The 14,743-nt window shown below is 34.7% G+C and overlaps 1 protein-coding gene across 4 annotated transcripts in view; it reads left to right on the top strand.

The window, feature by feature from the left end:
* The window catches only part of CPNE8 (copine 8), a 231,768-nt gene that overhangs the window by 199,429 nt on the left and 17,596 nt on the right, over positions 1-14,743 (top strand). For 2 of the 4 annotated variants that reach the window (XM_032173689.2, XM_058426967.1), the window contains 2 exons: positions 8,591-8,693; positions 10,366-10,423. In XM_032173689.2, coding sequence (XP_032029580.1) covers positions 8,591-8,693; positions 10,366-10,423 — 161 coding nt within the window. Of the gene's footprint in view, positions 1-6,425; positions 6,563-8,590; positions 8,694-10,365; positions 10,424-14,743 lie in introns of those variants that run through there. The other 2 variants (XR_009209480.1, XM_058426966.1) reach the window with 2 other exon arrangements.

Genomic DNA, 14,743 nt, shown 5'->3' with positions numbered 1-14,743 from the left:
CTTATCATTTTTTCATTAGTACATAAATGAATTAGAACTTTTTAAATCCCTAGAAAGCTTGGCCCGTGTAAATCCTATGACACCCTGACTTATTTTGAGATAATTGGAAATTGCATATCCTTTCAAATATGTAGCCAGAACTTAAAAAAAATTCTGTATTTTGGTCAGTTTATCAAGTACAAAGGCAATGTGAAACCCCAGTTCTCTGAAGGTTCTAGTACTTTACCATCTTCCCTAATGAATATTACCGGTAACTTCAGTGTGCTCTACTTTTCATTATCTGGGACATGGACAAGATGCTAAAATATCCCTTGCACCCAGGGCTGACCCCAGTGCAACTTCCCAGTGGAACTCCAACTCAGGTTGACAGTGATACACTGATGACTGTTCTCTGAGTGTGACCCTTCGGCTTGAATTTTTCAGACAAAATCATCTGCAATCTCTACTAAAATATGAATTTTATTAATATATATTAACCCTGTACATACACAACCCCCCAAAAAAGTTACTCATGAAATGGTACTTAGTCTTACCTGTTTTATCTTTATTTCTATGGCACCTGTTCTTTTCTATTTCTCTTTTTTTTTAAATACAATCTTGGCCCCCAAAATTGATCTCACAATCCATTTATGGGTCGTGACTTGCAATCTGAAAAACATATCCTAGCTTTACTAGCCGATGTAAAGTAATGTCATATATACTATATATTGATGGCAGTCAAATAAGCAGAATATAATACCATGCTAATGCAGATATAAATTATAATTGATGGCCACACTACCCTGCAGATCACTTTTTTATAAAAAGATAAGAGAAAAATGACAAGACTTCTTTTGTGTGAACTCATGCTGGTTATTAGAAATGTGCTCATCAATGCTTACAAGTAATTTCATAATTTTTCCTGGTATATATTTATAGTAAAAGTTAAAGTGATAGATATAAAATATCTAGGTACATTTCTATATACATTTAAAATCAAAGGCTCCACAGTGTTCTATTGCGATTTTTTGTTTTATCCATCATTTTGTAAGTTCTTGAATATAGGAGCACCTGCTAGTGAAAGCTTTCAGACTCCTTGAAAATAAACTATGATCTAATAATTCTTTATTATTTTTTACATGAGAAAATTAAGAAAAACAGTAAGAGATGGCTATTTAAGAGTCATCTTTTCCTTCCAATACAATATAGGAAGTTCCATGTATACATTTCTTAGTATAAGGCTACAAAAGAAATGCTTTTATCCTTTCATCTTTGAATTTTATGTTTAATTGTATTTTTAAGCTTGTATTGAGACAGGCAATTTCTGTCTGACCCAAAATTATCATTCAAAAAGTTTAACAACTAAGTAGACAAGGTACTATTTTTTTCTCTATTAAGAGAAGCGCCATAGTTATAATGTGTGTGACCTCTGTTTATATAAAATTCTTGCTTTATATAACTCTTAAATGCTTATCAACAGTACTTAGCATCATACCCATTATGTAGGAGGTAAGTATTCAACAAATGTCTAAAAAACAAATTCTGTATATGTTAATATATTATCATTAAAAATTATTTTTAGCAACATCAAAACAAATATATATTCATACTTTTTATATTGGCTTGATATTATTTTCCTTAAGTATATTTTCTATGTGGGTAAAAGCTCAGTTTTTTATTGTCATTTTCTATAAGCATTTTAAAGAATGCCTACTCTTTTTAAGAATACATGTTAGACCTAAAACCATAAAAACCCTAGAAGAAAACCTAGGCATTACCATTCAGGACATAGGCATGGGCAAGGACTTCATGTCTAAAATACCAAAAGCAATGGCAACAAAAGCCAAAATTGACGAATGGGATCTAACTAAACTAAAGAGCTTCTGCACAGCAAAGGAAACTACCATCAGAGTGAACAGGCAACCTACAGAATGGGAGAAAATTTTCTCAACCTACTCATCTGACAAAGGGCTAATATCCAGAATCTACAAAGAACTCCAACAAATTTACAAGAAAAAAACAACCCCATCAAAAAGTGAGTGAAGGACATGAACAGACACTTCTCAAAAGAAGACATTTATGCAGCCAAAAAACACGTGAAAAAATGCTCGTCATCACTGGCCATCAGAGAAATGCAAATCAAAACCACAATGAGATACCATCTCACACCAGTTAGAATGGCCATCATTAAAAAGTCGGGAAACAACAGGTGCTGCAGAGGATGTGGAGAAATAGGAACACTTTTACACTGTTGGTAGGACTGTAAACTAGTTCAACCATTGTGGAAGTCAGTGTGGCGATTCCTCAGGGATCTAGAACTAGAAATACCATTTGACCCAGCCATCCCATTACTGGGTGTATACCCAAAGGACTATAAATCATGCTGCTATAAAGACACATGCACACGTATGTTTAGTGCGGCACTATTCACAATAGCAAAGACTTGGAACCAACCCAAATGTCCAACAACAATAGACTGGATTAAGAAAGTGTGGCGCATATACACCATGGAATACTATGCAGCCATAAAAAATGATGAGTTCATGTCCTTTGTAGGGACATGGATGAAACTGGAAATCATCATTCTCAGTAAACTATCGCAAGGACAAAAAACCAAACACCACATGTTCTCACTCATAGATGGGAATTGAACAATGAGAACTCATGGACACAGGAAGGGGAACATCACACTCCAGGGACTGTTGTGGGGTGGGGGCAGGGGGGAGGGATAGCATTAGGAGATACACCTAATGCTAAATGATGAGTTAATGGGTGCAGCACACCAACATGGCACATGGATACATATGTAACAAACCTGCACGTTGTGCACATGTACCCTAAAACTTAAAGTGCAATAATAAAAAAATAAATAAATAAAAAAAGAAAGTACACTAAGGGAAATCCTTAGGAATTTTCATGTGCCTTTAAAAATAAAACGTGTTAAGTCAACCTGCAGCATAAAGAAAATACAAAAAAAAAGAATAACAATTTTAAGCACATGTTTATTTTTACGATTCATATCTATGTATCTCTGATCTGTTTGACTTTTTAGGTAATATTAATGAGGTAACAATATTGTAAAATAGACAGGACTCAAAGCATCAAATTTATAAAATTTGAAGGTTTTATCAGCTTTCTTTGAGGCTTTCCAGCCTCTGCTTCTGATTTCTTGCCTTTCCAGTCCTCCTCTTCCAGTGCTGTCTGGGGAACAGCATTTCAAATGATATAAAATCCTACTCAACATCTGTTGATGCCTTGTCATAAATGTAAGTGCAGACGGTTTAGCTTGGCATCCAACAACATCCAGTATTCAACCAGCGCTCACCTGTCCAATTTCATTTCCACATTCTCCCAAATGTACTGCACTTCAGTCACAGAGAATCTCTGCTTCTTCTGGTCTATGATATCATTCCATGCATATGTCTATTACTAATGTGATACTACTCTGTGGTTACATGTTGATCTTTCCCACATTGAAGGGAGGAATTATTCATTGTGACATTCATATACGTGCACATATATACATATAAAAATAAAAGCCGCAGTACTTTGGATATACTGAGATATCTGTACCTGTTTGTTTAATTAAATTATCTGAATACTATATGAGGTTTTGTTTGTTTGCTCTGTTGCCCAGGCTGGAGTGCAGTGGGATGATCTCGGCTCACTGCAACCTCTGCCTCCCAGGTTCAAGCAATTCTCCTGCCTCAGCCTCCCAAGTAGCTGGGATTATAGGTACCTGCCACCATGCCGGGCTAATTTTTGTATATTTAGTAGAGACAGGATTTTGCCATGTTGGCCAGTGTGGTCTCAAACTCTTGACTTCAGGCAATCTGCCCGCCTTGGCCTCCCAAAGTGCTGTAATTACAGGCGTAAGCCACCGCACCTGGCCGAGTTCATTTTAATTGACAAAGTTATAATAGGAAACTAAAGAACCTTTTTGGTTTGAGACAGAATGTCTCTCTGTCACTCAGGCTGGAGTGTAGTGATGCAATCTCAGCTCATTGCAACCTCCACCTCCCAGGTTCAAGCGATTCTTGTGCCTCAGCCTCCCAAGTAGCTGGGAATACAGGTATGTGCCACCACGCCTGGCTAATTTTTGTATTTTTAGAAGAGACAGGGTTTCGCCATGTTAGCCAGGCTGGTCTCCAACTCCTGGCTGAAGTGATCCACCCGCCTCAGCCTCCCAAAGTGCTGGGATTACTGGCATGAGCCACTGGGCCCAGCGTAAATACTCTTTTAAATGACAATGCTTAGCCAATCTTAATGACCTATGGAAATGTGATTGTGATTAACATCTACTGTATCAGTCAGGGTTCTCCAGAGAACAGAACCAATAGGAGACATGTAGGCATGGACACAGATAAAATATAGAGATATATTTTAAGGAATTGGCTCACACAATTGTAAGGGATAGCAAGAGTAATTTGTAGGACAGGTTGGTAGATTGGAAACTCAGGTAGGATTTCATACTGCAGCCTTATGTGTGTATTCCTTTTTTTCTGGGAAACCAGTTTTTGCTCTTAAGGCCTTCAACTAATTGGATGAAGCTCCTTTACTTAAAGTCATTTGATGGTAGATGTTAACCATATCTATAATCTTTGATTAAATAAGTGGGATTTATAGTCTAGCTGACACATAAGCATCATCATCCTACCTACTAAAACACAGAAATATATTGCCATTATGTTGTAAATTGACAACAAATTTAAATTCTGAGAAATAATTTTAGGTTCTTGCAGATATGAACTTAATACTATGTCTGATGTCCAAAGTACTACGTTTAAATCTTATTAATCACAATAGAAAGAAAAATATTTTAAAAATAAAGGTTTTTGTGGAATGCAGTTTGAATAAAATGGAGTTTTAAGCATCCCCTAATTAATCTGTTTCCTCTTGTATACAGTGTGAACCATCTTTACATTCATGTTCTTATCATTTAAAAACAATTTCTATTCATCTAGAATTCTTCATCAATAATTTTAAGTAATTTGAAATAAATTTAATTTGTTGGTATATTATGCCAGCTTAGTATTTCAAAAATAAACTAATATACTAATGAAAATTTCAAGTATCTTTTCAGACTATTATGAAAATTTCTTCACTTGATTTAAATATATTCATTATTTCCTATTAGTCTTTTGTTTCCTGTGCCTAATGAGTTACTTGTTTTGAGGCTGTCACATTTCAGTTTTAAGGGGGATCTATCACTTTCTATCTTTTGGCTATTTGTAACTTTTTTCTGTTTTTTTTCTGATATTGAGAACCTTCTAAAATCCAGATAACTATCCAAAATGAATTTTCATTTTTTAGGAAATAACTTTTTATTTTGGAATTCTCATAACTAATTTTCAAATTAAATAATGTATTATGCTTTATTCAATCTGTATAATCAATAATAAAATAATAACTATTCTTATGGAGCCCATGATCTATCTCTAGCAACATGTTCAGTGCTATAATATGGATTATCTATTCATCTTCACAACAACTCTAAGAGGTGACAGTGGTATCATTTCCATTTTGCTGATGATAAAATAGATACATAGAGTGATCATTTGTGGTGGAGCTAAAATTCAAACCGGAATAATCTGACTCCAAATCACTATGTTTTGATGCCTTACATCTTTAAGCCTTTTTATCTCTGCTACAGAGGTAAAGACACACAAAAGAAAACGCAACAAATCTACCTATCTATGTGGATACAGTGATCACTTCATTGCCCAGTCAAAAGTAGTTTGGGGTGACACTTGGCAACATAAAATTTGCTCTGCTACTTTGTGTTGAAATATTTTAATGTATTCCTTTATTCATTGTTAAGAAGTTTTAATCCATTGTGCAAATCATAATTGAACTACTTAAATAAAACATCCCTAAGTCAGTTTCTTATCTTCTTGCCCTCTCTATTCTTGTGAACTCATAATAAGCTGAAAGAATATTCCACGAATCTGAGCCAACCAGATATGAACTTTTATAGAAATAATCCCAGGAACTTCTTTCAAAGAAATGCAAAAGAAATGTGTTTGAATTGTACTGCCCTGACAAAGTTAACCTCTCTCTCAGATACATCATAGTAATATTAAGATATAAATTATAGATAGGCTATATTTCAAAAAAGACAGCTGGCTTTTAATAATAAGACTTAATTATGCAGTTTATAAAAGGATTCCCCATCAAGTTCTTCTAAGAAGCAAACTTCTCTAATACCTTTAAAATATAATTTGAATCTGTGAGTCTATATATCAGTGTCACCTCCTAGAAAAAGTACTGAGGTGTGGCCAGCTTATAATTTTTACTTCATCCATTTCTGTAGCATGTTAATTATTTTATCTTAAATATATAACATTTTTAAAATAATAACTAAATTAAAAGAAATGGTAGTACTTTAAAATAAAAGGCTAAATAGAATAAATGGTAATACAACATTGATTTTGTTTGAAATTTAGATTTACTTGCAAAGTGCAACAATGTGCCAACGTGTAGAACAAGTGCCAAAGAAGCAACAACTGGTTTTAAAAGATTAATTTGTGGTGCCGAACGTGATAAAGATTAAAATGGATCGGACAGCACTTAAAAGCAAAATGTAATTGATTTTCCAATTAAGTATGCCTAGCAGTAGTGACAGTCACACAAGAAACTCATGCATCTTTCTACAGCTTTAATGTTTTTCAAAGTGAGAAGATATAAAATATTAATACAAGCGTATGTTTATCATGACGTGTAAAATTTCTATGAATTTTTAAGATAAAACAAACTTCAGCGAAATTCCAAGTTTACTATGATCTGCTTTAGGCTGTATCTATAACTCTCATACAGTGTGAATATATTCTTGTCCTTTTCTTAGGTATACATTCTGGTGTATCCAAAGAAAATCAGTTAAGCCACTGGAAGTAGTATTTTATATGACTGCATAGTAGTCAGCTGTCTGTATTGTTTTTTAATCTGGTAGATATTTTACATTTTAAGAGTACCATTTGGTAAGAAAAGCGTAAAAGTTGTACTGTTGTACTTAAGAAGGTTTTCACTACTTATAGAGTCTTTCATTATTGTCATGAAATATAAAACTCTATCTTTCTGAATCATAGTAAGAAATGCTTTCTTAAAAAATAATGGAAATGTAAAAATTAAAAATTGAGATCCTGGGGGAAATTGTTAAGACTTCTTTCCTTTAAAACAAAAAAAGTTAAACGTGGAATAGGAGAACAGGTTTATAACTGCTTTGGACTGTTTTCCACTGGTTGTGTCACTACTAAATTAATACATATTCTTTAATGTCCAGGATCAATTGTTCAGCATTATGGGGATATTTTTAATTCTATAGTACATTGTGGAACCTGTTGAACATCCTGCTTACAGGATGTGAGTGAGCATGCCACTTACTATATTTACTTCAACAATCTTTAAAATTACCAGTATTTTATTAGTAGCATGGACCAATCTTAGTATCTGTAGTCCATGGGGAAAGTTGTATTTTTCTTCTTTATATGTTTTTAAATTCTGCTACTCAAGAAATAAGTTGTGCCCTGACATACGTTTTATACTATTTGTCACCAACTTGTTCAAATGGGATTCATTGGGCTCCTTAAGATTGTAAAGGAATTTTCATTAATCCTTCAGGTTGTAAGGGAAATTTTACTTGGTAACTTTTAGAAATACAGATCAAGATCTTCTTTACTATCCTGTCTCCTAAGAGAACCATAGTGCTTACTTAGCACTGGACGTGAATTACATACCAGCCAGGTGCAAAAATCATAAAAATTATCTCTATTGAGAATATAATCTAGATATCTAGAATGTAGAAAACTAAAGGAAAAGAGAAATGTAATGAAATGTAACATTCATAAAATTCGCCTCTAAATTACTGAGTATTATTTGATATGTTATCATATACATAATTTTGTGCTTTGAAATAACTCTCCATCTCATCTTTCTTAGATTTAACATATATTAAGACTTGACTGTGGATGTGTCAAAAATATTTCTTCTATTGTGTAATTTTATTGAGGTGAAATTTTCATAATAAAATTCACCATTTAAAGGTGTACCATTCAGTGACATTTAGTAAATTTGTAATGTTGCAACCATTACCTCTATGTAGTTCAAAAAACAAAAGCATTTATGATTATTGCTATCATTTATACAATGGTTATATTGAGTACCATACATGCAATTCTTTATTAATTCATGCAGCAACATAAAGATGTAAGTGTTATTATCTCAATTTTAAAGCTAAGAAAATAACGTTCACATAGCTTAGGTAATTTACTGAAGATCATTAACATAATGTGGTGCTTAGTCAGGATAAGTCTATTTCCAAAAGCTATGTCCATTCCTTTGTACTAAATAGTCACTAATCTAGCACACTTTGTATTAGTAAATGAACTTCTAAGGCAACCAGATATTTCTGTGTGCCAGCATGCACTAACATTGCAATTATTCTAGTGTGTTATTTCAGATAATTGTGTATTTGAAAGTTTGCGTAAGATATACCTCTAACATGTTCAAATATTTTATTGAGATTAAAATGTTTGTTAACTATTCCAAATTGTATTTACCAACCATCACGTATAGAAAACTGTTTTACTTTCCTTACCTTTTCATTGCCTTTCAGATATGCTTCTTCTGTAAAGGATGGCTCCCAGTATTTTGTGCTTCTGATTGTTACAGATGGTGTTATCTCAGATATGGCCCAGACTAAGGAGTCCATAGTTAATGTAAGTGGGAGTCGCTCCGTATTGGGCTGGCCACGTGACAACATGGTGCTACTTAGAGAGAGACTAGAGTCTATTTTAGTTAACAATAAAATAAAATCACCACACCTTTGCAGCAGATTGCATCCTTAATCTTATCCAGACAACTCATATACATCTGTACCACTGATCCATGGGGATCAAGCTAAGGGATATGAATTGTTTTAGTGAAAAAAAAATTCTTGCCTAAAGCAAAAAAAAGATAATAGCATAATTTTCACAGGCATGGGTGTGTTTACCTCTATTAGTTTGATCTATTTGTGTACAATCTTGTGATTTATACTGGTTATTTCTTAACATTTACATTCCAGTTAGAGGAGAACTATGATAGCTAATTGCTATTTCTGTAGAACTGGATAGTGACTGATTGATTAAAAAACCATCCTGCTCATTATAATCCCTAATTGTATGTTTGCTTTTTTAGGGTTATTTGATTGTTTACTAATCTATAAAATCTATGTTTACTAGATGGTAATCTGTAAAGTCTCTAGGTTTAGCAATGTTTGGCACGAAGTAGACATTTGATAAATGTAATGCAGGAATGAGTTGCATTAATATGCCTTTAAAATATGGACTTAGTAATTTAGGTTTAACTAAGAGGACATGATGCCCTAAGGAATAATTAGTCATATTTCAGTGACCTTCATAGCAAAAGATGTGGTTGCTCTATGTTCCATCTATCTATTGCTGGATCAATCTCACATCCTTACTATTAAATTATTTAAGTGATGATATGTGATATGTTATATGGAATAAAATGTTATAACATGAAATATTTAGTCTCCCTCAAAATCTCAAGGATATTTAGTGCATAACAGTACTAACTTTCTGTAATGATCATTTGTATTCACTCATTTACTGTGAAAATTGCTTTTTCTAACCTTGGGTATAAATGAGGTAGATTATGGTACTACTACTATTTTATGAATCTGTTACCGCTTTCCCCCTTTAGCAACTGAGAGATTTTTGGAGGAGAAAGAACATGAAAAGAGGAAAAAGATACCCAAAGTCAGCTTAGAAAGGTTTTGTCTGAGAGTAGCAAGTGGAAGTAGATGCTCCTTTACCTTCTATTTGATCTAACCCAGGGCTGGTCATTTCCGAAGAATGTCCCACTGGATTAATGTGTGCAGAGAGTTTGGAAAGGATAAGAATGGAATCAAGTATATTATTCCATATTAACAATTTTGAATATGCTCACAAATTATTTTAATGAACATCTGTGAAAAAATATTAAAACTCCGGTTATATTTGCTTCTTATTATTTTTTCTTTTTTTATTTTTATTTTTTTTGTTTTTAGACAGGGTCTCACCCTGTTGCCCAGGCTGGAGTGCAGTGGCACGATCATAGCTCACTGCAGCCTCGAATTCCTAGGCCCAGGTGATCCCCCCACCTCAGACTCCCAAGTAGCTAGGACTTCAGGCACACACCACCACACCTGGCTAATTATTTTTTGGTGTAGATGGAGTCTCAGTGTGTTGCCCAAGCTGGTCTCAAACTCCTGGCCTCAAGCAATCCTCCTTCTTTGGCCTCCCACGGTGCTGGGATTTCAAGTGTGAGATATCATGCCTGGCCTTTAATTATTTTCTTAAGAACTCATTTTCTTAATTGAAACCTAATTGTATATTCTCTTTGAAGGCCTCAAAACTTCCAATGTCAATAATTATAGTAGGTGTTGGACCAGCAGAATTTGATGGTGAGTAGTAAAATTTCAATAATATTCCTTGGAAATTCATTTAATCTAATGTAACATGCTCTTAGGTTTCTGCCATTCTTGTCTCTTTAGAAGGATGTGACTGTGTATTTGGGTTTGTATATAATGTTCATGTGTCCATAATTAGACATATACATAGATAGCTCATGATGATGTCTATTCAGATGTGCCAATTAAAAGATCTTGTCTTTTGACTAGGATATTATCTCTCTAGTTTATAGATTATTTCAACATGTAGCTTTCCATTTCATTAGAGATAGTTTGTACCTCAAAATAATATCTCCCAAGACTGACAGAGTGATAAATTGAGTGTTTGTTCCCAAGGCAAAACACACGCTGGGTTCACTAAAACCCTTTAAGGATGAGTGCTAAATTAGTAAATCATTAGGTTGTGAAAAGAAATGTTAACATAAGCATAATATGCTAATTTAATGGGTTTTCAAGCTCTAGCTAGTTGATAGACATTAGCCTTATAAATAAAGAAGTTGTGTCATATGAAAGAGCAAAGTAAAATGAAAATAGAGCTGACCAGCTGAAATTTAATGAGACTTTATATAATTATGCTAAATTGGCATGCTGGGTAGTTTTTCATTCAGGCTCAAGGCTTGTTCAAATGCCCATTAAGAGACAAATGTTTGTGTAACGAGTGATCTGGGTAAATGTTCCTAGTCATCTGATAAATTCCTTTAAGAGAACTCTGTGCTAGACAGCAAGTACACAGCCACATAATATTCACCCGCTTCAGGTGTTTTGTATTCACAATGGCAGCTTATTTAGCTTGAGGCTTTGGAAATGAGAATGGTTTTAGAATGTTTGACACAATCTTTGTAAGTTACTGGTTAACTTAGGCACAAAGGTGGCTAACTAGATTGTAATTATCACTGGGGTGATTCTTATTTAACCACCAGTCCCTCCTCCGTGAGAATAATACAGAGCTGTCAGTCTCAGGTAAAGCACCACAGGCAAGTTGTATTGCTGACCCTGGAATCCCTAAATTCTAATCTTGGCTGGTCATCCTTTCTAGCATGATAATCTTACAGTTTCAAAAGCAAGTCATTTATCCCTCACCGACACTGCTTCTCCTGTTATTTTCTCTGTCTCTATTAGCATCTACTTGAGTTGTACTTCGGGCATGAATTTCAGACACCTCTCTGGAGACAGGAAGGCTAAGACATCTTTCCTCTCCATGCTTTGTACACTTGATAATCTGCATTAACTAGTGATAGACTGTGATTCACAAACTTCACGAATTGGTAGGCTAAAATAACTCATGCTTTCTTCTTTGGCTACTATCTGCTTTTGCCTTTGAAGGATGTATCTTTCATGGGTATATCTCAGGTCTCTCAGACTCCTGTGGAAGTTCACCTTTAGGCATATGACCTCAGAGATGGTAAACCTCAATCAGTTCTTTTTCTTTGAGAGCTCCCACACCTGATTCATAAATGCAAAGCCACTGACCCTTCCTGGCATATATTTCTGGTAATATATTTCTATACAGAGCAGCAGGCACAGCCGTTTGGCTACTGCCCTTATCCAATAGCCACAGCTATTTATTTTCTTTGTTTCTTTAGTTCCTAGCAAATTTGTTAGGGTTTTAAGGTATGATAATTCATCATTTCTCTCTGTGAGGTCCTGAACTAACTGGAAAAAAATATATGCAAGAATCATTCTGATCACTCTATCAGCTTTATTACTAGCAATGCAGAATTTGAGAACTTGGGTTAACCTGTGGACAATCACATTCCCATTACTTTTTCCCTCCAAGATTAAATTATCTCATTCTTATCTCCAGGACTTCTCCTTATAGAGGCAGAGTTTTGCCTATTAAGCATGCCACCGAGAGAAATTACACTTATCCTCAGGATGGTGCTGCTCCAAATGAGAGTGATTCAAGCTCAGTTATTTCTCCTAATTTTAGTAATCCTATTCCTCTTTCCATGCAGAAAGGTAAATGAAGATTGTAGATGAAAAGGGAAGTTGCCTTCCCAGAAGTTAGAGTGAAATTTTCCTCTGGAAACATGGGAACAGGGAATTAGGCTCCTGTAACACCTGGTTTCTGTTTTCACCATGATGGAAGTTTTAATGGGATAGAAAAACTTCTGGGCCCAGTACTAGAAAAGTAGATTATTCTGCTAGGCGACAGTAGGTGCTTCTCTAAAATATTTTTCTTTTTTTCCTTTCAAAACACATCTCTTCATGGCTTAAAAAAAAGTTTCTATATTAAACTCATGTTTAATATAGAAGAATCTCTGACTAGTCAAATTGTTGCTCTCCTATCAGAGAAGCCTCTCATGGCACTTCCAAATCTACTCTAGAGTAAGTGTATATATCACACATATGAACTGACTGACCGAAATCCAACTCACAAATTGTATTAGTCTGTTTTCACACTGCTGCTATAAAGAAATGAGACTGGGTAATTTATAAAGGAAAGAGGTCTAATTGACTCACAGTTCCACATGGCTGGGAAGGCCTCAGAAAACTTAGAATCATGGTGGAAGGGGAAACAGGCACATCCTACATGGTGGCAGGAGAGAGAGAGAGCATGTGAGAGGGCAGGAAAGAGGGCCATTTATAAAACCATAAGCTCTCCTGAGAATTCACTCACTATCATGAGAACAGCATGGGGGAACCACCCCCATAATCCAGTCACTTCCCTCCCTCTACATGTGGGGATTACAGGTCCCTCCCTCAATACATGGGAATTACAATTTTAGATGAGATTTGGGTGGGGACACAGAGCCAAACCATATCACAGATTTCATCAGCTAACCACATAAATCCAACATCTACACATTTTCTTAACCTGAAAGACATTGTTTGCATGGGCAAGAAATACAATATTTTGCCATCTGTCCTTTGAAGGTAGAGGAAGTAAGAATAAACTATTAGATTGAGTCTTTAAATTTAACTCTGTATTTTGATAAGACCATTTTAAAACTATCTACATAAATTTCCCCAGTGACTCTTTTTCACTACTAAAAAAGAACCTTTATTCTAAAGAAAGATTTCTTTATGCTTAAAAGGCAGCCAAAAAGTCAAATTAAAGCAGCATCTGGCTATCTGCTTTGATTCGAGTTAGACGAAGGGGATAAATAAAAGGGTTTCTAACTTCATTGTGTCTCCCACGGCTAGAAAGAAATGCAGATCTGTCTCATACACCTTTCCAGAAGAGGTAATGGTGGGAGACTGGGGTTCATAATCTCCACCTGCTTGAGGACCAGATGGTCTGCACATCTGAAGAGTGGACCTGACCCCTCCCCCACTTACACACAATCTCTCTTCTTGCTCTCAAAAGCACAGCCTCCACTTCTTGCTGTCTACAGTGTTTTAAACCAGACATGCTGAAAAGTGGGAGATATTTTATAGGACCTTATGCTAATACAGTATTGCCTAAATGACTGTCCTTTTCTTCATTAACTGGAATGAAACACAGAGACCAATGGGGATTGTAGAAGATTGTGGAAAGTGAGACCTAGATTATCATCTAATCCTTGTTTCCCATTTTAGCATGAGTATAGGGTAATTGTTGTAAATTATTAACATATTAGAGAATAACGGAGAAGTGTTTGTGACCACTGAATGTTACCATTGGTGCATATTTATGTCCCAAAGTAATGTGAAAATTGTAAAAGCAAATTTAGATATAAAAAGAATTAATTACTGAAAGTATTCGAACATAATGAATTATATTTACATATCCAAGAAGTAAGGGAGATTTAAAAATGTCTTCTGCGTTGGGATAATTATCTTATTATTGGTAATATATAGATTTTACATAATTATTATATATATTGTACACCTTGACAAATTATTGAACAGTAGCTCTCTGTTAATTATGTATACTAGCAGCATTTCAGCCCAAGCATTGACTCATGAACATGTGTACAAGGTAAAATTGAAAACAATGTTTTTAACCCAAATACATTATCTAAGCACTGAAGAAAAGAGTAAAGAAGTGAGGATTGTATGCTGACTGAGCAGTACTGGGGCCGGGGAGATGGGTGATGAGGCCAAAATTATAATTGTAAGTGGCTCTCTGCAGTCTGGTGAATGTCATGTGTTTACAAAATGAATTATCAGTAATAGAATTATACTTTAAGCACAAATTAGCATTCCTCATGTAATTAATTATTTAGAGAATTCTCACTGAAAACTTAATAAACCCTAGAAAATGTTCTTAATTGCAGCACGGCATTACCATATCACCAGCTGTCCCATTATATCCCAGCATTTCCAAATACCAGCTGATCTAGGAAATGTCAAAATTATTTCTTAATCAACAAAAAAATTGTACTTCAG

The sequence above is a fragment of the Hylobates moloch genome, unplaced genomic scaffold (assembly GCF_009828535.3).
Source record: "Hylobates moloch isolate HMO894 unplaced genomic scaffold, HMol_V3 SCAFFOLD_13, whole genome shotgun sequence".
NCBI classification, from domain to species: Eukaryota; Metazoa; Chordata; class Mammalia; order Primates; family Hylobatidae; genus Hylobates; species Hylobates moloch.
The sequence above is the reverse complement of the archived record's forward strand: the minus strand, read 5'-3'. Positions and strand labels throughout refer to the sequence as shown.